This window comes from Trichechus manatus, unplaced genomic scaffold (genome assembly GCF_000243295.1).
Source record: "Trichechus manatus latirostris isolate Lorelei unplaced genomic scaffold, TriManLat1.0 scaffold00075, whole genome shotgun sequence".
Lineage (NCBI taxonomy): Eukaryota > Metazoa > Chordata > Mammalia > Sirenia > Trichechidae > Trichechus > Trichechus manatus.
The window spans coordinates 423,663-448,225 of record NW_004444011.1 but is presented as its reverse complement, the minus strand read 5'-3'; the positions used below and the strand labels follow the sequence as shown (position 1 = coordinate 448,225).

The 24,563-nt window shown below is 38.8% G+C and overlaps 1 protein-coding gene across 3 annotated transcripts in view; it reads left to right on the top strand.

The window, feature by feature from the left end:
* Positions 1-24,563, top strand: part of PDSS1 (decaprenyl diphosphate synthase subunit 1) — a 56,208-nt gene that overhangs the window by 13,779 nt on the left and 17,866 nt on the right. For 2 of the 3 annotated variants that reach the window (XR_002824721.1, XM_023735018.1), the window contains exons 5-7: positions 16,609-16,750; positions 19,553-19,664; positions 19,760-19,869. Coding sequence is in view for 2 of the 3 variants with exons in the window: in XM_023735018.1 (XP_023590786.1) it covers positions 16,609-16,750; positions 19,553-19,664; positions 19,760-19,869 (364 nt within the window). In the remaining variant the exon portion in view is untranslated. Of the gene's footprint in view, positions 1-9,765; positions 11,397-16,608; positions 16,751-19,552; positions 19,665-19,759; positions 19,870-24,563 lie in introns of those variants that run through there. The other variant, XM_023735019.1, reaches the window with a different exon arrangement.

Here is a 24,563-nt window from a genome sequence, read left to right as displayed (position 1 = left end):
AGTTTCTAGAAATTTGTCCATTTCCTCTAGGTTTTCAAATTTGTTAGAGTACAGTTTTTCATAGTATTCTGTTATGATTCTTTTAATTTCATTTGGATTTGTTGTGATATCACCCATCTCATTTCTTATACGGGTTATCTGCTTCCTCTCCTGCTTTTCTTTTGTCAGTTTGGCTAATGGTTTATCAATTATGTTGATCTTTTAAAAGAACCAACTTTTGGTCTTGTTAACTCCTTCAGTTGTTTTTCTATTCTCTATTTCATTTAATTCTGCTCTAATTCTTATTATTTCCTTTCTTCTGGCACGTGAGGGCTTCTTTTGCTGCTTGTCTTTCTACTTGTTCCAGTTGTAGAGTTAATGTTTTGATTATGGCCCTTTGTTCTTTTTTGATGTGTGCGTTTATTGCTATAAGCTGACCTCTGAGCACTGCTTTTGCTGTGTCCCAAAGGTTCTGATAGGATGTGTTCTCATTCTCGTTTGATTCTGTGAATTTCTTTATTCCATCCTTAATTTATTCTGTATCCCAGTAGTTTTTGAGCAAGGTGTTGTTCAGTTTCCATGTGTTTGATTTTTTTTCCTTGCTTTTTGTGTTGTTGATTTCTACTTTTATGGCTTTATGGTCAGAAAACACGCTTTGTGATATTTCGAAGTTTTGGAGTTTTTTAAGGCTTGCTTTATGGCCTAATATGTAGTCTCTTCTGGAGAATGTTCCATGTGCATTGAAAAAGAAAGTATACTTCGCTGCTGTTGGGTGGAGTGTTCTGTATATGTCTATGAGATCAAGTTCGTTGATTGTAGTATTTAGATCTTCCGTGTCTTTGTTGAACTTCTTTCTGGACGTTCTGTCCTTCACTGAAAGTAGCGTGTTGAAGTTTCCCACTACTGTTGTGGATCTGCCTGTCTCTCTTTTCAGTGCTGTTAGAGTTTGTTTTATGTATTTTGGAGTCCTATCGTTGGGTGCATAAATATTTCTTATACTTATGTCTTCCTGGTGTGTTAACCCTTTAATCATTATATAGTGTCCCTCCTTATCCTTTGTGGTGGATTTTACTTTAAAGTCTATTTTGTCAGAGATTAATATTGCTACTCCTGCTCTTTTTTGAGTGTTGTTTGCTTGATATGTTTTTTTCCACTCTTTGAGTGTTAGCTTGTTTGTGTCATTAAGTCTAAGGTGTGTCTCTTGTAGGCAGCATATAGACAGATCCTGTTTTTTAATCCAGTCTGCCACTCTCTGTCTCTATTGGTGCATTTAGCCTGTTTACATTCAGCGTAATTATTGATATGTATGAGTTTGGTGCTGTCATTTTGATATCTTTTTTGTGTGTGTTGTTGACAGTTTCTTTGTTCCCCTTCGTTTTCTGTGCTGAATCATTTTTCTTTATGTATTGTTTTCATCTGTTTCATTGTTGTTCATTTTGTGTTTGCTGAGTCTTTATATTTTTCTAGTTTTTTATTTTGATTTTCCTTTGTGGTTACCTCAATATATACCCCAGTTTTCTAAGTTCATACCAGTCTTTTATGTCTTTATATCGCCTTAACTTCCCCTCCATATGAAAAATCTGTGTCTACATTTTTTAAGTCCCTCTTTTTTGTTTTAATGTTGTCATTTTTTACATATTGATATCCCTGTTTCCCTATTTTCAATGTTTTAGCTTTGATGTATTTTTGTGACTTCCCTATCTGAGTCTATGTCTGGTTGCTCTGTCCTGTGTTTTAACTTGCGTTATTATCTGATGTTGTTGATTTCCTAACTGGAGGGTTCCCTTTAGTATTTCTTGTAATTTTGGTTTGGTTTTTGCAAATTCCCTAAACTTTTGTTTATCTGGAAATGCCCTAATTTCACCATCATATTTGAGAGACAATTTTGCTATATATATGATTCTTGGCTGGCAGTGTTTTTCCCTCAAGGCTTTATATATGTCATCTCATTGACTTCTTGTCTGCATGGTTTCTGCTGAGTAGTCCAAGCTTATTCTAACTGACTCTCCTTTGTAGATGACTTTTCATTTATCCCTAGCTGCTCTTATGATTCTCTCTTTATATTTGGTTTTGGCAAGTTTTATTATAATATGTCTTGGTGATTTTCTTTTGGGATGTACCTTATGTGGGGTTCAATGAGCATCTTGGATAGGTATCTTCTCATTTTTCAGAGTATCAGGGAAGTTTTCTGTCAACAAATCTTCAACAATTCTCTCTGTGTTTTCTGTTATCCCCCCTGTTCTGGTACTCCAATCACTTGTAGGTTATTTCTCTTGATAGAGTCCCACATAACTCTTAGAGTTTCTTTGTTCTTTTTAATTCTTTTATCTGATTTTTCCCAAAATACGTTGGCGTCAAGTGCTTTTTCTTCAATGTCACCAATTCTGACTTCTACTGCCTCAATTCTGCTCCTATGACTTGTCTATTCAGTTGTCTAATTCTGAAATTTTATTGTTAATCTTCTGGATTTCTGATTGCTGCCTCTCTGTGGATTTTTACAGCCTATTAAATTTGTCATTATGCTCTTGAATAACTTTTTTAAGTTCTGCTACTACTTTGTCTGTGTGTTCTTTGGCTTTCTCTGTGTTTTGATGAATTTCCTTTCTGATTTCTGAACGAGTTCTGTATATTAATCTTTCGTATTCTGCCTCTGGTTATTCCAAGAAATTCTCTTTCTCCAGAAAATTTATTGATTCTTTATTTTGGGAGCTTCCTGAAGCCATCATGGACTGCCTCTTTATGTGATTTGATACTGACTGTTGTCTCCGAGCCATCAATAAGTTATTATAATTTTATATTTGTTTAGTGTGTTCTAGCTTCTTGTTTTGTTATGCCCAAATAGGCTCCTCGTGTATACTAGTTTGATTGTTGGCACCTTTGAAGCTCTAACATCCTATCACCAGGTAGTTAGGTCTGTAACTAAGTATGTGTGCCCAGGATTCCGTTAAATTTTCCTGTATGGATTCAGCTCAGGTGTCCAGGCAGTCAGTCACCAAGTGTGTGGTGCAGGCTCTCACCTACAGTCTTAGAGAGGCATGGGTGATTGGTGTAGGCACAGGTATCTGGCTGCGGTAGAGGGTCACGCGCTGAGCAAGGTAGGGGGCTGACGGCTGCCCCTGAGTGTCTGAAAGGAAAGCGTTGCCCTGTTCCCTCGAGCAAGCAGGTAGGTGTGTTTTGCAGCCGGACTGTGAGCACCCTACCCTGTTGCTGTAAAGACTGGGGGCACCACTTAATCTTGGAGCCCTGTTGCAGGTGGCTAGGTGGCATGGGTGGAGCCACCAGTCCTCAAGCCCCTGATGCGGACAGGTGAGGCACCTGCTTAAAGGGCATAGCAGTGTCAAGCGTCACAAATCTGCCACTTGACAGCCAAAACAGTTGAAGTTAGACTTCAGGTGTTTACCCTACTGTACTGTGGTAGTGAGGGCTTACGCTATTGGTATGGGTCCACACAAGTCTATACAGGGGTGGAAGGCACTCAAAGTCTGCAGACCCCTGATGCCTGTGCCTGGGCAAAGGAGCTGTGCCAACCCTGAGTTCCTGGCTTAGTGGAGCCAGTAGCTTATTTTTTCCGTTTGTTAATTTGTTCCCTCTCCAAGGCCAGGAGAATGTGTCAGGGCACCTTATGGGATCTACTTCCGGCCCAGGGGACTCAGAGATTGCTGAAGCCGGCCATACCTGGTGCAGAGTGGGGAGGGAGGAGGTAAATGGGAGAGAGGTATTTACCAAATGTTTTTTTTGTTTTGTTTTGTTTAAATGCCCGCGAAAGGCCACACGCATGTACTTATCTTTAGCCACTTGGGTGCTGCTTTCCACTGGTTCGGAGTATCCAAGCAGAATCTCTGCTGCGGGATCTCTCTCGATGTAGAAACTGCCTCCCCAGCAAGCGAGCAAGCGGAGCTGTATGCCCACCTCTCTGCACAACCCGAGCTGATCCAGGCTGAAGGGCTGCGGCTCCTGCTGGGTCAGGTCAGGCAACTCCTTGCTGCTTCCACACCATCTGTCTCTCCCCCCACCACTCAACTTTGCCTTGTTCAGGGCTCCTAGATATTCACATACAATCAAATCACTTGTTTTTTCAGGTCTTTGTTGTAAGAGGGACATAGGAATCCATCTGACTATTCTGTCATCTTGTCCCTGCCTCCTTGTAGTGATATTTTTTTTTTAACCATCATGAGCACCACTTTCACTTTACCTGTAAAGTAGAGCAGCAGAAATGCTCCCAACGAATCAAACTTGAAATTCATCTCATGTGGTCTATGTTAGAGTTTCTCAGCCTTGGAACTAATTGTTGATGTTTTGGGGAAAATAATTTTTTTATTATGAGGACTGCTGTCTACATTGTAGGATGCTGAGCAGCATTCCTGGCCTTTACCCTCTAGATTCCAGTAGTACTCTCCCAAGTCAGTGACAACCAAAAAATGTCTCCAGACATTGCCACATGTCTTCTGAGGGGCAAAATTGCCCCTGGTTGAGAACCTCTGTTCTAGAGAGTGTTTTTTTTTTTTTTAAATTTCTCAGATTAATTTGTAATATAGTTCATTACCCTCAAAGATACCATGGGAAGGAAAACTTTCTTCACTGCTTTAAGTCTTGTCACTTGTTATCTCCGTGGTTTTTTCATTCTGTCTTATTGGAGCTGTCTATGTGAACTGTTGGTTGAAGAAAACATGGGAAATTATAATATAGAAAAGGCATTGCTAGTTTAAAAAGTAAGTTCAGTACTGCCCTCTCCAGAGAATGTTTTAGCTGCAGCTTCATTCTCCTCAGTAAGCAGTCTGGACCAGGACTTTTTAAAGTCACTGTGCAGAGGCAGTGTCTGACGTGTGTCATGAGTAGCAGTCATGGCGTGCATTGGGTAGTACAGTACTCTAGTAATACTACTCTCCAAGACCCAGCTTCTTGAGAATACTGCTTCCTTAGGGCCCTTTTGAGCCAGGCTTTTAATGGGCTAAATATCTAGCTGTTACTTGTATACCACTTAAAGCAATAAAAGTTGGAGGGGAAAGTGCTCTGGAGAGCTGGGTCATTTGTTTTTTTGGTTGCTGAGGAAGGCTTAGAACAATGTGGAAAATAGGTAGCTAATGATTAAGGAGCAGGACCATACACAGCCTCTGTTTTTAGCCAGTGCCATCAGAAGTATCCCTAAGCCCCAGTGCCACACAGACCCTGTTACTATATTTCATGCTGTTTTTGTTGGTGATGGCAGAATTGAGAGACAGCTTCCGTGAGGCTTATTGAAGGAACCCTGGTGGTGCAATGGTTAAACACTCAGTTGATAACAAAAAAGTTGGTGGTTTGAATCCACCCAGCCACTCTGTGGTGGCTGCTTGCATAAACATTCCCTGCTTCCGTAAAGATTACAGCCAAGAATACCCTGTGGACAGTTCTACTCTGTCACATGGGGTTGTTATGAGTCAGAATCGACTCAAGGGTACCCAACAACGATGACATGAGGCTTACTACACATCTTGCTTTCAAGGTGCATGTTAGATAAACCAAAACCAGAAAAACCATTGCCATCAAGTCAATTCTGACTCAGCGGCTCTATAGGACAAAATAGAACTGCCCCATAGGGTTTCCAAGGCTGTAAATCTTTAGGGAAGCAGACTGCCACATCTTTCTCCTGCAGAGCAGCTGGTGGATTCAAACCGCTGACCTTTTGGTTGGCAGCCAAGCGCTTTAACCATTGTACCACCAGGGCTCCTTGTGTGTTAGATAGGTTAATAGTAATCCTGGAGGGGGTTTTGGGAAACAGAATACAACAGACATCTTAAGAAATAGAGAGCAGAGGAAAGTATCATTCATTGATTTTTTTTTTCCTTTATTTAATTTTTCAGTTGTCCATTAAATGTTCCTTGCTAGATTGCTTTACTGGAAACTCTTAACCTGAGGTCCATAGGAAGTATGAGAATCTCTGAACCTCCTGAAATTATATGCAAATTTTGTGTGTGTGTATATATGCATTTTTTTCTGGGGCGAACATCCATAGTTTACCATACATTCTTAAAGGGTGAAATGACTTGAAAAGCTTAAGACCCAATCTTTATTTTTCCTCTCTGTATCCTGATAGCCACAGTACCTGGGTAGATAAAGTAGGAATGCACACGACAGATGATTCAGACTTTAATGTCCAGAAAACAGAGTTGTGGCGGATTTTGAGATACACCAGCCAAATCCCCCTTCAATGAAGGACTTGTTGCGCTGCTGCTGAGAGTGCTGTTGACAGAGAGCCTTCAGCCGTCAAGCCCTTCAAGGATCACCTCAGCTGCAAAGAGTCCTCTCATCTACTGCCATGCCCCTTCCCCAGGTACCCACATCCAGGAACTGATAGATGAAGGAATGTAAACACCTGGTCATCTTAGGCTAATGCTGAAGGGTCATGCTAGCTCCAGAGAGCCCTATGGGGTGGCCAAGGCTGTCAGTGGGCCTGCATTTTAGATCAGCTTCTACCTCTACCCAGTCCTACTTTCTCCCTTAGATGTTGATCCTAAAGGCACTCCATCTCAGAGTCTGCTTCCTGGAGAACTCAACCTGCAACAGATTTCAACAAAAACCCAAACTAACTGTAGGTCAAGGCATTGAAGGACTTATCAAGGAATCCAGATCAAAAATGTGCTTTATAGATTTCTTTAAAAAATGCTATACTCGTTGAGTACAGCACAGCTTTTCTGTCTATACCTGTCTCAAACAGGCCAAACCTATTCTGCTCAGCAGCGTCACTGAAGGAACCTATTCTTAGACCATTCCTGAGTAAAACTCATCTAGTACTGGAATGTGGGTATGATTGCCAATGATGAGGAAAACAGGAGTGCCCCAAGTTATGCTGCCCTTATTGCACAGATCTATTGCTCTTGCTTCTTCAAATAATCAAGTGGCAGTGAATCCCACTGTCTCAGTCATCTAGTGCTGCTGTAACAGAAATACCAGAAGTGGATGGCTTTAACAAAGAGAAGTTTATTCTCTCACAGTCCAGTAGGCTACAAGTCCAAATTTATAGCATCAGATCCAGGGGAACGCTTTCTTCATTGGCTCTGGAGGAAGGTCCATGTCATCAATCTTCCCTTGGTCTGGGAGCTTCTCTACGCAGGAACGTCAGGTCCAAAGGACGCGCTCTGCTCCCGGCACTGTTTTCTTCGTGGTATGAGGTTTCCACGTGTCTCTGCTCACTTCTCTCTCTTATATCTCAAAAGAGACTGGCTTAAGACGCTATCCAATCTTGTATACCTCATCAGTATAACTGCCGCTAATCCATCTTATTAGATCATAGGGCTTGAATTTACAACGCATAAGGAAATCACATCAGATTACACAGGTATACAGTACTGGGAATCATGACCCAGCCAAGATGACAGATATTTTTGGAGGACACAGTTCAATCCATGACACCCACTAATACAGTTTTCAAAACCAAATATTTGATTAGGTGATGCAAATTGTCTCAGTTGTCCCATCATATATGATGTGATAAAATCTTACATTCAGAGGAGGTAGTTTTTACGGTTCCCATAAAGAGAAAGGAAATTGCAAAAGTGTACCCTCGGGAAGGTTGTTACATTGTCATTACAAGACCAGCTTACTTGAATGACTCCCAGTGTCAAGCCATATGTGTTCCAAATCACTGAGTCAACTGCTGCTGCTGTTTATGGGCTAGGCAAGAAGGTTGGAGCCAAAAGAAATGTTTTTGTCTTTAACCTAGGAGATGGCACTTTTGATGTGTCCAGACTCACTATTAAAATGGATCTTTCAAGGAAAGTCTATAATAAGACATACCCACTACACTAAGATAGAGAAGATTTTAATGACCAAATGGTCATTCACTTCATTGGTGAGTTCAAGCTCAAGTATAAGGAGAACGTCAGTGCGAGAAAGAGGGCCGTCCACCACCTCTCTGGGGCTTGTGAATGTACTATGTGCATTCTCTTCCAGCACCCATGGTAGTATGAGGTTGATTCCAACTATGAAATAGCCAGCTTCTACACTTCCATTACCTGCCCAATTTGAAAAAACTGAAGGCTGAATTATTCTGTAGTGTCCTGGATCCTGTGCAGAAAGCCCTGCATAATGCCATTGTAGATAAGTTGCAGATCAAGATGCCATCATTGTGGGTCGCTCCCCACATATCCCAAGATTCAGAAACTTCTCTAGTACTTATTCAGTGGCAAGAAAATAAACAATGGCATGATACCTGCATCATTTATGATGGAGCTTTGTAGGCATCTATTTTATCTGGAGATAAATCTGAAAATATTTAGGAGTTGCTGCTCTTGGATGTCAGTCCTTTCCTCTTGGTATTAAAACTGCTAATGAATTCATGACTGTTGTGAACAAGCTTAAAACCGCCTTTCCCATCAAGCAGATACAGACTTCACTCTGAGCACACCAAGGTGAATGAGCAATGACCAGGGATAATGACCTGCTAAGCAAGTTTGAGCTCACAGGCATCCCTCCTGCATTCCATGGCATTCCTTAGATTGACAGTGCCTTGATGTTGATGCCAGTGGCATCCCAAATGTCTGTAAAGAAAATAGGAAAAGGGAACAAGATTGCAATGACCAGAGACAAAGGCCAGGAAGCAGAAGTATGAGGTCGAAGATGAGAAGCTGAGAGCAAGAGATGTTCAGGAACTCCATCAAATCCTACCCATTAAACCTGAATGCCACTGTGGAAGGTAAGACACTTCAAGGTAGTATCAATAATGAGGACACACAAAAAATTTTAGGCAAATCAACTAATTTTACTGAAAAGAAACATTTGAGCATCAACAGAAGAGGCTGACAAAGGTTAGAAACCCTGTGGTAGGCTGAAAAATGGCCCCCAAAAGATACCCATGTCCTGATCTCTACCCAACCCTGCTGTCAAGTCGATTCTGACTCATAGTGACCCTATAGGACAGAGTAGAACTGCCCCATATGGTTTCCAAGGAGTGGCTGGTGGATTTGAACTGCCGACTTTTTGGTTAGCAGCTGTAGCACTTAACCACTGTGCAACCAGGGCTTCTAACCCCCAGAACCTGTGAATGTCACCTTATCTGGCAAAAAAGGGTCTTTGCAGGTGTGATTAAGTTAAGGATCTTGAGATGGGGAGATTGTCCTGGATCATCCGAGTGCAATCACATATATTTTTATAAGAGAGGCAGAGACACACAAACATGAAGGCAATGTGAGGACAGAGTGGAGAGATTTGAAGAAGCTGGCCTTGAGGATTGGAGTGATGTGGCCACAAGCCAAGGAATGCCAGCAGCCACCAGAAACTGGAAGAGACAAGAAACAGAGTCTCCATTTGAGCCTCCAGAGGGAACATGGCCCTACCTACACCTTGATTTCATCTTAGTAACACTGGTTCCAGACTTTTGGCCTGCAGAACTGTGAGAGAAGAAATTTTTGTTGTTTCAAGCCACCAAGTTTGTGGAGATTTGTTACAGCAGCCACAAGAGACTAATGTAAACCCCATCATTACATTGTATTACATCAGAGTGCTGGGAGTATGCTTCTAGGGACTTCTTCCTCCCTCTGCAGGTGCCTCTTCTGGATCCACCATTGAGGAGGCTGGCAGAGCAGACCAGAGTGGAAAGCAGGGCAAATTCCAGTCTCACTAGTTGATCCTTCAGATTTGTAGCAAGTCAGTTCATTGGAAGTTTGAAAAAAATCTTGAGATTCTATATGGATATATTGACGGGCATACTGAAAACTAGAATATGTGTACTTTCGTCAGTACAGGTAACAATTGGGAACTGCAGTTCATGTGATAAAAAGTAAAGTCTGTGTGTGTGTGTGTGTGTGTGTGTGTGTGTGTGTGTGTGTAGAGACTTCATTTGCATTTTTAATAGTGAGTTTCTTCAGTATAGAACTCTGATAAAGTATCTGTTTGTATCCTTTGAAACTCATAATGATGCAGAGATTAAGAAGAAAGAAGGGTTGCCCTCCATTGTGCTACTGAGAGCAGGTTAGCCCTTCAGCTCTTCACCTGTGGAGACTCAGTTCAAGGGTCTTGTACTAATTATCCCCCAAGTTTCAGGTCACCTTTGTCATAGGTCACAGGACTCTTGTTCCACTTGGCCATGGCTTATAGGCAGTGCAGATGCTAGAACCCACCATTAGAGACTGTGATTTAGTATGTATTTTAAATAGTACCCTAGTTGATTCTGAAATGGCTGACAAGGGATATAGTTTAAGAAACACTGATAAAGCTTGTCAGAGTTCCGACAAGCAAAGTGAAACACTTATTTTCAAAATTGTCGGAAGAGACAAACAGAAGCACATTTTCAAATAGAAATAGAGCCTTCTGTATACCACTTGAATACAATTCTCTACAACCTTTTCAGTATAGATTTGGGAATAGAAGCTTCTCTTTGTCTCTGTAGTTGAAGTAAAACCATATTTACTATTTTCATTTATTTGCTTCCCTCATTTGGCCCAAACCGAGGTAATCCAAGGACCCGGTTTGATTTTGTTTTTTTACTAACTATTTTCCCACACAGGGAGCTTACTTGTAATTTGATTAAGACTTCTCCTTATATATTAGTATGAGTAGGAAAAAAAAAATTATTTAAAATCAAATGTAAGCTGAGTGAAGGGTACGTAGGTGTTCATTATATTATTCCATTTATTTTTGTGTATGTTTGAAATTCTTAATTCTAAAAACATTTTTAAAAAATCTAATGAGGGGGAAAAAGCCAAACAAACGAGTGTAGTGAGGGCTAGCTGAACCATAGCGTACTTTTCCAGGTGTGAGGTATGGACGACACAGCCGGCTTTCAAAACTAAGAGCATCTTTCTCTGTTACAGTTCTACCTGTCTGGCTTTGACTTAATACTTCTCCCAGAAGTTGGGAGAGCATAGCAGCTATTTCATAGTATGAAGCAGAAATGGTGCCTAACTTTTTTAAGGCATGACTCAGTTTGGCACTTTGGAGATTTCATCTTAAAGATAGTGAGATTTTTCTCCCAGCTATAAATGTTGGTTATTTGGCCCGCCACTATGCTGTGTTGTGAATAACTGAGCAGTAAGAGTATTTTTCAGACATAAGGTGGTACACATTAAAGCCTAATTGTATTGAAAAAGGGCATCAGAAAAAATTATAAGGCATCTAAAATACAATTTGTTTTCTGATTAGGGGCTATGTCACAGTGCCAAATGACATTCTAAGCAAGAATCATGATTACACCAGTCAGTAACTTAGCTGTGCCAAATAGCATTTTTACATACATATACATGAAATTTCAAAACATTTTAAGAAATCTTTGTCTTTGTTTCAGTATCTTCAAATTACAAAACACTCTAGTGTCTCAGTGAGGGCCGCCATTTCACTGTACCTTCCTAGCAGGAAACCCTGTCTGCTGACATAGTTTGTGATAATGGAAGTGGTGCCCAACGAGCGAATGCATGAGAAAGGCTAGAGGCCTTAACAGTTGTTTTAAGGTAAGTTCTGCTACTTCCTACTAGTAGGAAGTATATATTTTATTAGACTGAAATTCAGTTGACAAAACATTCTAAAATATACCCTTTATATTTAAAGGAAAAAAACTGTACAAGTCTACATCTTTTTCTGTGCATTCAACTCAAAGAAGATGTTAGCGTTAGGTGCCGTCGAGTCGCTTCCAACTCATAGCCACCCTGTGTACAACAGAATGAAAACACTGCCCAGTCCTGTGCCATCCTCACAGTCGTTACTATGTCTGAGCCCATTGTTGCAGCCACTGTGTCAGTTCATCTCGTTGACGGTTGTCTTCTTTTTCACTGACCCTCTACTTTACCTAGCATGATGTCCTTCTCCAGGGACTGATCCCTCCTGATAACGTCCAAAGTACGTGAGGTGAAGTCTCGCCATCCTCGCTTCTAAAGAGCATTCTGGTTGTACGTCTTCCAAGACAGAGTTGTTCATTCTTCAGGCAGTCCACAGTATATTCAATATTCTTTGCCAACATCATAATTCAAAGGTGTCAGTTCTTCTTTGTTCTTCCTTAATTCATTGTCTAGTTTTCGCATGCATACGAGGCAACTGAAAATACCATGGCTTGGGTCAGGCGTCCCTTAGTCCTCAAAGTGATATCTTTGCTTTTTGACACTTTAAAGAGGTCTTTTGCAGCAGATTTGCCCAGTGCAACACATCTTTTGATTTCCTGATCGCTGCTCCCATGGGCATTGATTGTGGATCCAAGTGAAATGAAATCCTTGACAACTTCAGTCTTTTCTCCGTTTATCGTAATGTTGCTTATTGGTCCAGTTGTGAGGATGTTTGTTTTCTTTATATTGAGGTATAATCTATACTGAAGGCTGTAGTCTTTGATCTTCATCAGTAAGCGCTTCAAGTCCTCTTCGCTTTCAGCAAGCAAGATTTTATCATCTACATTTCACAGGCTGTTTATGTGTCTTCCTCCAATACTGATGCCACGTTCTTCTTCAAATAGTCCAGCTTCTCGGATTATTTGCTCAGCATACAGATTGAAGAAGTATCGTGAAAGGATACAACCCTGATGTACATCTTTCCTAATTTTAAACCGCACGGTATCCCCTTGCTCTATTTGAATGAATGCCTCTTGGTCTATGTACAGGTTCCTCATGAGCACGATTAAGCGTTCTGGAATTTCCATTCTTCACAATGTTACCCATAATTTCTTATGGTCTACACAGTCTAATGCCTTTGCACAGTCATCAAAAGACAGGTAAACATCTTTCTGGTATTCTCTGCTTTCAGCCAGGATCCATCTGACATCAGCAATGTCCATGTCCTCTTCTGAATTTGGATTGAATTTCTGGCAGTTCCCTATCGCTATACCACTGCAACCGGTTTTGAATTATCTTCAGCAAAGTTTTACTTGTTTGTTATATTAATGATACTGTTTGATAATTTCCACATTCTGTTAGATCACCTTTCTTTGAAATGGGCACAAATATGGATCTCTTCCAGTCAGTTGGCCAGGTGTAGCTGTCTTCCAGATTTCTTGGTGTAGACAAGTGAGTGTTTCAAGTGTTGCATCCATTTGATGAAACATCTCAGCTTGTATTCCATCAATTCCTGGAGTCTTGTTTTTTGCCAGTGCCTTCACTGCAGCTTGGAATTCTTCCTTCAGTACCACCAGTTCTTGATCACACTACCTCCTGAAATGGTTAACTTCAACCAGCTCTTTTTAGTACAGTGACTATAATCCTTCCATCTTCTTTTGATGCTTCCTGTGTCGTTTAATATTTTGCCCATAGAATCCTTTAATATTGTAACTCAAGGCTTGAATTTTTTCTTCAGTTCTTTCAACTTGAGAAATGCCAAGCGTGTTCTTCCCTTTTGTTTTCTTAACTCCAGGTCTTTGCACATTTCATTATAGGACTTTATTGTGTCTTTTCGAACTGTCCTTTGAACTCTTCTGTTCAGCTCTTTTACTTCATCATTTCTTCCGTTCACTTTAGCTACTCTACATTCGAGAGCAAGTCTCAGAGCCTCTTGTGACATCCATTTTGGTCTTTCTTTTTTTCCTGTGTTTTTAATATCCTTTTGCTTTCTTCATGTATGATGTCCTTGATGTCATCCCACAACTCGTCAGGTCTTCAGTCATTAGTGTTCAGTGCATCAAATCTTTTCTTGAGATGGTCTCTAAATTCAGGTGGGATATACTCAAAGTTATACTTTGGCACTCATGGACTTGATTTAGTTTTCTTCAGCTTCAACTTGAACTTGCATATGAGCAACTGATGGTCTGTTCGTCATTTGGCCCCTGGCCTTATTCTGATTGATGATATTGAGCTTCTCCATCTGGCTATTTCTATGTGTATAGTCACTGTTTATGTTGTTGAAAAAAGGTATTTGCAATGAATAAATCATTGGTCTTTCAAAATTTTGTCATGCAATCTCCAGCATTGTTTCTATCACCAAGGCTATATTTTCTAACTAATGATCCTTCTTGTTTCCAACTTTCACATCCCAATCACCAGTAATTATGAATGCATCTTGATTGCATGTTTGAGCAATTTCAGACAGCAGAAATTGGTAAAAACCTTCAATTTCTTCATCTTTGGCCTTAGTGGTTGGTGCGTGAATTTGAATAATACTATTAACTGGTCTTCCTTATAGGCATATGGATATTATCCTATCACTGACAGCATTGTACTTCAGGATAGATCTTAAAATGTTCTTTTTAACAGTGAATATGCCATTCCTCTTCAATTTGTCATTCCTGGTATAGTAGGCCATATGATTGTTCAATTCAGAATGGCCAGTGCCAGTCCATGTCAGCTCACTAATGCCTGGGATATCGATCTTTATGCATTCCATTTCATTTTGACAACTTTCAATTTTCCTAGATTCATACTTCTTACATTCCACTTTCCAATTATTAATGGATGTTTGCAGCTGTTTCTTCTCTGTTTGAGTCCTGCCACATCAGCAAATGAAGGTCCTAAAGCTTTACTCTATCCATGTCATTAAGGTGGACTGTACTGTGAGTAGGCAACTCTTCCCCAGTTGTATTTTGAATACCTTCCAGCCTGAAGGGCTCATCTTCCAGCACTATATCAGACAGTGTTCTGCTGCTGTTCATAAGGTTTTCACTGGCCAGGTTTTTGTTTGTTTGTTTCAGAAGTAGATCTCCAGGTCCTTCTTCCTAGTCTGTCTTAGTGTGGAAGCTCCACTGAAACCTGTCCACCATGGTGACCATGGAATACCCGTGGCATAGCTTCCAGCATCACAGCCATACACAAGCCACCACAGTACAACAAACTGACAGATGATTATCAAAGAAGTAGGGTCCTGTAAATGTATTTGAAAAATGTCTAAGATCTCAGCTTCCTGATATACAGTCTGTGAGGGATTTAGAGAAAGCCATTTGAACCTCCATTTTCTCAGTTATTAAGGTAGCTTTATAGGACCACTTCCCCCTTGGATGAATGTATTGAGATCTGGAAGTATTAAGAACTGATATAATTGTGAAATATTAATAAATAATGAGTAGCACTTTCCAGTTGATTTCCTAGGGAAAAGCAGTTGGAAGATTTTGTCGTTTCAGTGAAATGAGCTGGCAAGGGATCGTGTTTTAAAATTATATTTAAAGCAAGATCAGGAGATACTCTCATGCTGATTTTGTATTTGTAGTTAAATTCCAGCATCTTTTACATAGCTGTACTTCATTTTTTACAACTTTCTTCTGTGTTTGAAGAACCAGAATGAGCACTGTCTTTTACAGATGTTTAGATTAGATTTTCAGAAAAAAAGTCATAATTTCAGTATCCATTTTACTTTTCTTCCTTCTAAGATGTAAGTTGATAGTATTTGAAAAGTAAGCCGCTAGAATTAGTGTACATTTAAGTCAGGCATATGTTTTAGGTCCAAAAAATTTAGTTATTTCTCAAATTTGACTTCCTTGAAATTCAGTTTTGAAACTGCCCGTACATGATAATGGTGATACTAATGATAATTTTTTAAAATGTTATAAGAGACATTTCCTTTTCATTATAAAATTTCACATCTATTATGTTCTTGAGAATGTTTGTTCTACAGTTTGTATTAAACGTGGGAAATAAAAGCTTAAATTTCTAATGCAAAGTTTAAGTATGAACTTCGGAAAATTGTTTATAAAAATTCTGTCTTGCTTATTGATCTCTTCATACTAAATATTTAATTGAAGGCAGTATTAAATGCTTTGAATGTAGTGACACTTTGATTTGTGTATGTGTGTGTATTGTTTGTTTTTTTTAGTAGCTGTGGCATAATTTTTTAAATTTTTTTCCAGTAAAATAACATGAAATTTGCCACTTTAACCATTTTTGAATGTGCGATTCAGTGGCATTAGTTACGTTCACGATGTTGTACATCCATCACCACTATTTCCAAAACATTTTCATTACCCCAAACAGAAACTCTATATTCATTAAGTAATAACTTCACAGTCCCCCCTCCTGCAAACCTCTCATAACCTCTAATCTATTTTCTATCTCTGTGAATTTGCCTATTCTAAATATATCATAGTAGCCCTTTTGGCGCAGTGGTTAAGTGCTCAGCTGCTAACCCAAAGGTTGGTGGTTCGAACACCCTAGCTGTTCCATGGGAGAAAGATGTTGTAGTCTGCTTTCGTAAACAGTACAGCCTTGGAAACCACATGGAGCAGTTCTACTCTGTCCTGTAGGGTCACTATGAGTCAGAATCAGCAACACCAGTGGGGTTTTTGTTTGTTTGTTTCTTTTAATATTTCATATAAGTGAAATCATTCAGTATTTGTCCACACTTGGTTCTTAAATAACTTTAGAATGTTTCTTATCCACCCCTTCCCCTCTGAAATTTCTTTGTAACTTAATTATAAACTTAATCAACAAACAAGAGGACTGCCATGGATATAAAGATGAATTTTCAGGGAGCCCAGTGGTCAGACTTCTGAGCTGTTTATACTTTTTTTTATTGTCAGTTATACAGATTCTGCTTCTTAGTATGGTGTCCATAAAACATAATCTTGGCAGGGTATCTCATACATTTTTAAGATGTTCTCCAAATGAAAGAAATGGCTTTATAGGGAAGCCAAAATTTGTATACAGTTTCTCTTAGAGAAATAAAATTCTTTGTCCTAGATCCGATGTCCAGTTTTCACATGATGATTGCTGAGGAGGTTATAGGCAGCATCTCTGTTAAAAAGCCTTGCTTTCTGTTAATTAGAGATGTGCAAGCAAGCCAGCGCTCCATAGCCTTAATTGCAGAAATGATCCACACTGCTAGTCTGGTTCATGATGATGTTATTGATGATGCAAGTTCTCGAAGAGGAAAGCGCACAGTTAATAAGATCTGGGGGGAAAAGAAGGTATGGTTTTGTTTTATTTTTTAATCTTTCTTACAAAAGCATGTGTTCTTTGGATTGCATTTATTTTTTAGATTTGTCTCATTAAATGTAAAATATGCTGCTCAAATGTCTTCCAGTTTTCAAAAAAGTATACCTTATTGGTATATGTAGATATTTGATAGATAACAGAAAATACTATAGAAAAATAAAGTTAGTATTTCTGATTATTCTGTTTCATATAGGATTCCTTTTGGTTATAAGGAAAAGGATTTTTCGTAGGTATCCAAAAACATATTTCACGGGGAATCATACGTTTTACTTTTGAGCTTACATTAACCTAGATTCAGGTTAATTCTTTAAATATTCATTGATTGACTACCATGTGCAAGAGTGTCAAGGCAAGGAAATAGACAGAAAAAAAAATTAAATCCCAAAGAGATACAGCTCTACCATGGAAATTTGGTCTACCATGAAAATTTTACCTTTTTAAGTAGAGGTTCTATAGTTGGTTTTTATTCTTACGTATATATTTTTAAGCATCTTTCCATATTATTTTATTAGTATTTATTGAAGAGGAGTATTTGAAATGGGAACTTTTGTTTCAGGATGTTTAAATCATGGTTTCAAGAATGGGAATCAAGTTGAAGAAATAGAATTGAAGGTGTACAGGCTATTTTGGAGCTGGCCTCTACCACTATGCACGCACCTCCGTTAGCTGTCCTGCCCAGTTAAAGAGCAAACAAAAAGCTTATGTGAATAAGTTTTCCCTCTCCTCACCTTCCCCTTCCTCACATACGTATAGTACCTGAGTCCCTCCTGGTTTTTAATTCCCCTCACCAATTCCCTTCCCTCTTCACTTGCTGATTTTGCTTTAGTGTAAATAACTTTGTTGTGTAATTGAGTCCTACAATTTCATTTGTGAGCCTTTTATTTCAAAATTTAGATGAAAAGGCTTTGTGTTGTAACATATCACCTGCTTCTTTCCGCAGCTGGAGACTGCCTGCCAGTCTCTTCCTCAATTCTGCCTCTGAACCAAAGCAAAAAAAAAAAAAAAAACCCTGTTGCCATCGAGTCGATTCTGACTCGTAGCGACCCTATAGGAGAAAGTAGAACTGCCCCATAGAGTTTCCAAGGAGTGCCTGGTAGATTTGAACTGCTGACCTTTTGGTCTTAACCACTATGCCACCAGGGTTTCCCCCTGAACCAAAGCTACTGTTAGGAAAAAAAAAAAACAAAAAACCAAGCCTGTTGCCCTTGAGTTGATTCTGACTCATAGTGACCCTATAGGACAGAGTAGAACTACCCCATAGGGTTTCCTAGGCTGGCATCTTTACAGAAGCAGACTACCATATCTTTCTTCTGCAGAGCACCTGGTGGGTTCCAATCACCAACCTTTTGGTTAGCACCCGAGTGCTTTAACCACTCTAAATACTGTTACATGTTACATAAAATCCATTCACACAATCCCTTCCCCATGACCCTTGTTACCACTGGCTTGAGTTTCCCAGCCCTTTCTTTTTTAACTCCTTACCTGTAACCATCCACAATCTTGTGGCTCAGTTTCATATGCCGGGAACCTTTTGGCCTCTAGGATACCCATGGCCAGGAGAGGAAAGTGGCAAAAGCCTAAGGATCCCAAGCCCTGAGCTAGTAAAGATGTAAGGGGTGGATGGATGGATATATATGTGTATACACATATGTGTGAAATGATTTTACAAATGTATGCTTATACAGAGATTTATATAGGGATATATAATGAGATTATAAAATGATGATTTAATGATAAACATACTGAACATCACTAATTTTAGGTACTAGAGAACTGTCACTATAAAAACATAGAGTGTAGTTATGTTGAAAATTTTATGAATTGAAATTTCTATGAACTCTAGCATTTATGACTGATTTGTAGCATAATGACTCTCATGCATATCTTTAAATAATGCATATTAATATATATGTATATATTGTGTTTGATTACAGCATTTAATTGTGTATAATTTATAATTAGTTCCTAATATGATGTAGACATATGCTAACAATCCAAAGAAGATTAGAAGAGTATTATCTACTGCTCAGAGAAGTTGAAAAAAGAGATTTTGTCTAGGAATAAGGGGGCGGTATAATGAAGTACAAAGAACATTGAACTTGGAGCCAAGATTCCTTGGTTTAGTTTTCATTGAAAAAAATGTGCTAGGGTGTACTGAGTGCTACCTGAAATCACTCCCAGCTTATGCACTCAGGTGTTGAGTAAATAGGAAAATAAACAAGGAAGTCCCTGACTGGGATGGAAAGTGCAGTACACAGAGCAGTGTGCGAGATGTCGTGCTCCCACAGAACAGAGGCATCTGGTTGAGTGGGGCATCAGATTAGGCTTCCTAGAGACACCATCTGAGCTAATTATGCAAATAGATCCACTAAATGAAGAAGGGGAAGGACTTTCTGGGCAGAAGAAACGGTAAATGAAAGGCCCAGCAACATGGTTTGGGGGAAGAGCAAATGGTTCAGCATTACTAAAACGAAGGCAGCTGCGTTTTGGTAGAGGGTAGAGGATGAGCTGTTTTCCCTCTATGGGCATTTGTTTCTTCACCTCTGAATTGGGGCGATAGACTAAGTAATTTTTGAGATCTCATCTAGCTCAAAAGATGTTCCTAAATTGTAACTGATTATTACATAATCCTGCTGAGGAAGAGGGAGGGGAAAAAAACTTAAATCTAAAATGGCTTCTCCCTCCCATTCTTTATTTATCTTCAGATAAGCCAACTTCATTGTTGGCTCATTACTCTGATACTTGTCTGTGAAGGTTTTTTTCTTCTTTTCTAGGCTGTTCTTGCTGGAGATTTAATTCTTTCTGCAGCATCTATAGCTTTGGCACGAATTGGAAATACAACAGTTATATCTATTTTAACCCAAGTTATTGAAGATTTGGTGCGTGGTAGGTTGATTCTGACTTTTCTTCTTTTTTATTCCATCTTGGTGTTCAGTCAAGGCAATAAAACTTTTTCTCATGACCCCTTTCCTTCTTTATAGGTGAATTTCTTCAACTAGGGTCAAAAGAAAATGAGAATGAAAGATTTGCCCACTACCTTGAAAAGACCTTCAAGAAGACTGCAAGTCTGATAGCCAACAGTTGTAAAGCAGTATGTACGTTCTGTCTTTTCAAGTTAACGAATGCCTCATAGCTCTTTCTTGGGAGCTAATTCTCCTAGAAAAAAGTTCACTGGAGAACCTTAAAATAGTATCCAAAATACCAAGAGGTCAATGAGGAAGGAATTAACATCCACAGACAACTTCTGCTATGGTTTTCCTGTCTTCTTTTGGTATGCAGACATTAACTTTTAAACTTTTCCTCTAAGAATTAAATCAAAATAAGCTTTATAATGTATTTCCTAATCTAACTTCCAAACTGTGTAACATTTTGAACAATTTATCATAAGTAATTTGAGTGTTGTCACATACACACTGAGTTTTTAGCTTAAAAAGTGATGAAGTTCTGTGCTCTTAAATATGATAGGTTTCTCGATCAAAAGCTGGAGTGAGACCTACCCCCCTCCACACACATTACACACATGGCAGTTATCTCTGGAAAATCCTTGGCATATCAGGTGTGCAGGAATCAAGCATATGTTGGTAGGCTGGGGAAACTGGAATGAATAAAGAGACACACAAGAGTCCAAAGTTAAAAGTATGGCAGAGGGAGGAGCTGTAGGTTACTGCATACCATGTTCTGGGAATTAAGAGGATTCTTAGGAGTTAATACCAAAACCCAGTGTCTCATCTAAATTGGTTCTGCTTTCTTCTACCTGGTGAAATACAGGCTGAGAACCAGAGTTAAAAACATCTTATTTCATGCAATCTAAGAAACCATCCATCATTTGTAAGATGCACCATTATTTTATGTATAAATTAAAAAAAAAAAAAGGTGAGAAAGCTTAAAAAAAAATCAGGAATGAGATCAACGTAATTTCAACAGTTATAAAGGAAAAGTGATAGTCATTTCCTTGCTAAGAAATTAAGAAATCCCTGGTCAAAGCAGGAACACCATAAATAAGTTGTTTTCATTTCTAAGTAAATATCATCTTTTTGTGTTTATAATTTACCCAGGAAGGAGCCCTGGTGGTGCAGTGGTTAAAGCATTCAGCTGCTAACCTAAAGGTTGACCATTTAAATCCACCAGCTGCTCCGCGGGAGAAGGATGTGGCAGTCTGCTTCTGTAAAGATTAGAGCCTTGGAAATCGTATGGGGCAGTTCTACTCTGTCCTATAGGGTCGCTATGAGTCAGATCGACTCTACGGCAACGAGTTTGTTTTTTTTGTTTGTTTAATTTACCCAGGAGAAAATATCTATTAGACTGTATTTGAATTGTATATACTTTCTTATGAGTAGTAGATTCATCCAAGACTTTTATATGAAATATAAACAAGCCATTTTTCTTCAGGGTTTAAATTGAGTGCGAACCATGACATTTTTTTTCCCCCTTGCTCTCTCCCTGGCCCTTTCTCCACTCTCCACATACTTGTCTTTTTAAAAAATCAGTAATATTATCTTTAATCTGTAGGTTAAATGTGTAGTATTCAGTGTTAGCCCTTGGATGAGAGACAGTTCTGTCTATAGAATTGTTCGTCTGACCATCCCGCAGTCAGACATAAAAGAGGCGAAATCTGGGTTTGCTTTTCAGTTCCTTGTAACTCAAAAAAGGAAGACCTGTAAGGTAAATTGTTTTCATCACATACTCTTAACATAATTACAGTTAAACAGAGCCTTTTCTCAGACCTTTCAGATGAAATACCTCCTCTGTAGCATCTCTGTTTTGAAAAGTGTCAAAAAATATATAATTGTGAGCCAGAAAAAACTCAGTTGAAACCCTAAGGAATGTTAATTATTCAGAACATGCTGGCCGCAGTTGCAGCCAATTTTCTCTTTTTATTGAAAGGACTAATTTTTTATTTCCAAGAAATTACAAGTGTGATTTAAAAAAAAAAAAGAGGAAAGTATGATAGACACTAGAATGCTAAATAAAATAATGACCTATTTAAAATGAGTGCCATAAAGCCTGTTAATTAATTACTCATTGATTATCATACCGTTTGATTGCCAAAAACTCCATGAAGATCAAGATATCCACCCTTATAAGGCAGACTAGTGTATTAAGTGAAGCTAACTGATTTCACAAACTTAAGACTGTAGTTTGGAAGCACTAACGAGTGGTGGAGTTGTTGGAACTGGAAACACTGAGAGTTGCTGTCCACACAGGGTGGACATCCCACAGGCCCACGGTACAGGAGAGTGGCACCACACTGGAACACAACAGTCATTGATGCATTCTGTGTTACAAGTAAACTGTTCTCCTGGAAGGGCCCAAAGTGGACCTGAGTCATCGAGGAAAGGCTTAACCATGGTCACCATCCTTTGCTTAAGAAGCTAGAGACATACCCTTCTGTGAAGAGCACCTCATTCTTCCAAGATGAGCAAGTAAAGGGCATGTATATTAACATGGCTCAACCCTTATTAAAAATAGAGTGTTTTATGCTGTCCACTAGGAGGCATGCTGGCATTGTCCTAGAGCTACCTGCTTTCATGTAGGTGATTTATTCCTAAACTCCAGGGCAGTTAGAATAATAAAGCACAATCACAGCACTAGCTCTCGGAATAAGTTTCTATATTCGTAAGTCCCTATGGGTGGAAATATTCCAGAGGTGTTATATATTCAAATTTGCTATTTGTATGTACTCTTGGTATTTAAAATGCAAAGATGTGGGCTGCAAAAGAACGTATACAAAGCAAATAGAGGCACCAAAAAGAGGAGTGATAAAATTTAAACATCAGAATTATTATAGAAGAACTAATGGAATTCTAAGATGTTATGGGAATTTGAAGGAAATTTAGTAGCTTATATTTCATTCTACTATTGTTTCTGGTGACAGCATAAATTGTTAATCTTAATTCTTATTAAAAGACACCATTTCTAAAGCTTCCCCCCTCCCACTTTTTTTAACCACCCATTGTATTTTATTTTATTTTTTTATTGTGGTAAATATATAGGTAACAAAACATTTAACCATTTCAGCCATCTTCACATGTACAGTTCAGTGACATTTAATGTGTTCATCATGTTCAACAATCACCATTCCCTAATTTTTCCATCACCCTTAATAGAAGCTCAGTGTCCCTAAGCGTTGCACGTATCATGTTTTCAGTGGAGATAATGTTAAAATCTAAAAGTGTTGCCTAGGGGGATTATTTTGTGACTCTGGTTGATATTAAAATATAATTAATTTTATCAAAAGATGATTATCTTTATACATAGTCATGCAAAATACATGCTGTAGCTTAACAATGAAAGCTGTGACTTGTTCCCCAGAAAATATGATGGGAATAAGGTCCGAGCGGTCAAGTTGCCTGTCCAGTGTTATTCCTCCAGACTGTGGCTGAGCTAGGACTTGAACACAGAACTGGGTGTGGTAATTCTGCAGTTAGTTGTTTTTCCCTTGATTTTTTCTGTATTTTTCTCTCCAGGGCTGAATGTGGTCTGGGCTGTCTTCCTATTACATTATTCTCAAAGCCACATAGTGCCACCGCTTTTCTTACCACAGCAAAAGCATAGAATTTTGTTTTGTAGGTCAATATTAGCAGAGTACTCTTTGTTGTTGTTGTTACAATAGTTTAATCTACAGACCTTAATAATATTTTGCCAGTTTTCCTAATATTGTCTGTTAATAATAAAAGAAAAAAAATTTTTCTGGTCTAGGATCCAATCCAGGATCTCGTGTTACATTTAGTTGTCATGAATCATTAGTCTTTTTTAATCTGAAACAGTTTCTCAGTCTTTATCTTGTATTATCTTGATATTTTGAAGAGTACAGGCCAGTTCTGCTGTTGAGTCTCTCAAGTTGGATTTGTCTGATATTTCTCAAGATTAGATTCGAGTTAATGAATTTTTGGCAAGAACAGAAGTGATGCTGTCTTCTCATTTTAGCACATTAGAATGCATGATGTCTGTTTATCCCTTTACTGGTAATGTTCACTTTGATCACTTGAAGGTAGTGTCTGCCAGGTTTCTCCACTTTAAAGTTACTATTTTTCCCTTTGAAATTATAAGTATTTGGGGGTGAGGTATTTTGAGATTATGTAAATATTCTGTGTCTCATTAAATTCCCATCCTCTGGTTTTATCATGTATTTATGATTCTTTCCTCAGCCAGTTATTACCATGCTGGTTGCCAAATGGCAATTTTTTCTAATTCTCTCATTCCTTCTGCGTTATTCTTCTACAATAGAGTTGGTACTGTATTGTAAAGACATTCTCATTTGTGTGGACTTTTGGATTCTTATTCGGTGGATTATAATCCTTTGTTATCATTTGTTTTAATGCTCAGTTGTCCTATATTTGGCCATTGAAGGGGGCCCTTTAACGTAGCCTCTGCATCCTTTTGACATATCCCTGTCATTCCTTCAGTACTTCCTTAATTTGTAGCGTAAGATGTTCCAGGGTCATCTTGTCTTTCCCACTCCTGGAATCCACCATTTTTCCAAAGAGCCTTGGTTCTTTTTAGTGGAGACCGGTATTTAAAAACCAAGATCAGGGCGCTGGTTGTCATTGCTTCTAGGCCTCCTCAAAGGACAGAGTATTATATATTTGTAATTTATGTACATGTATATATTTGTCTTTCTATATACATCTATATTTATTAAAAACCATGAAGTATCATCTGATAGCTCCAAATCCAATCTAATAGATAGGATTCATGTTTTATTCTAGCATTCTGTCTTTCTATATTTGTAACTCCCTTCCCCAACAGTGAGAAACTTGACTCCCATTCTTCACGATATATTTG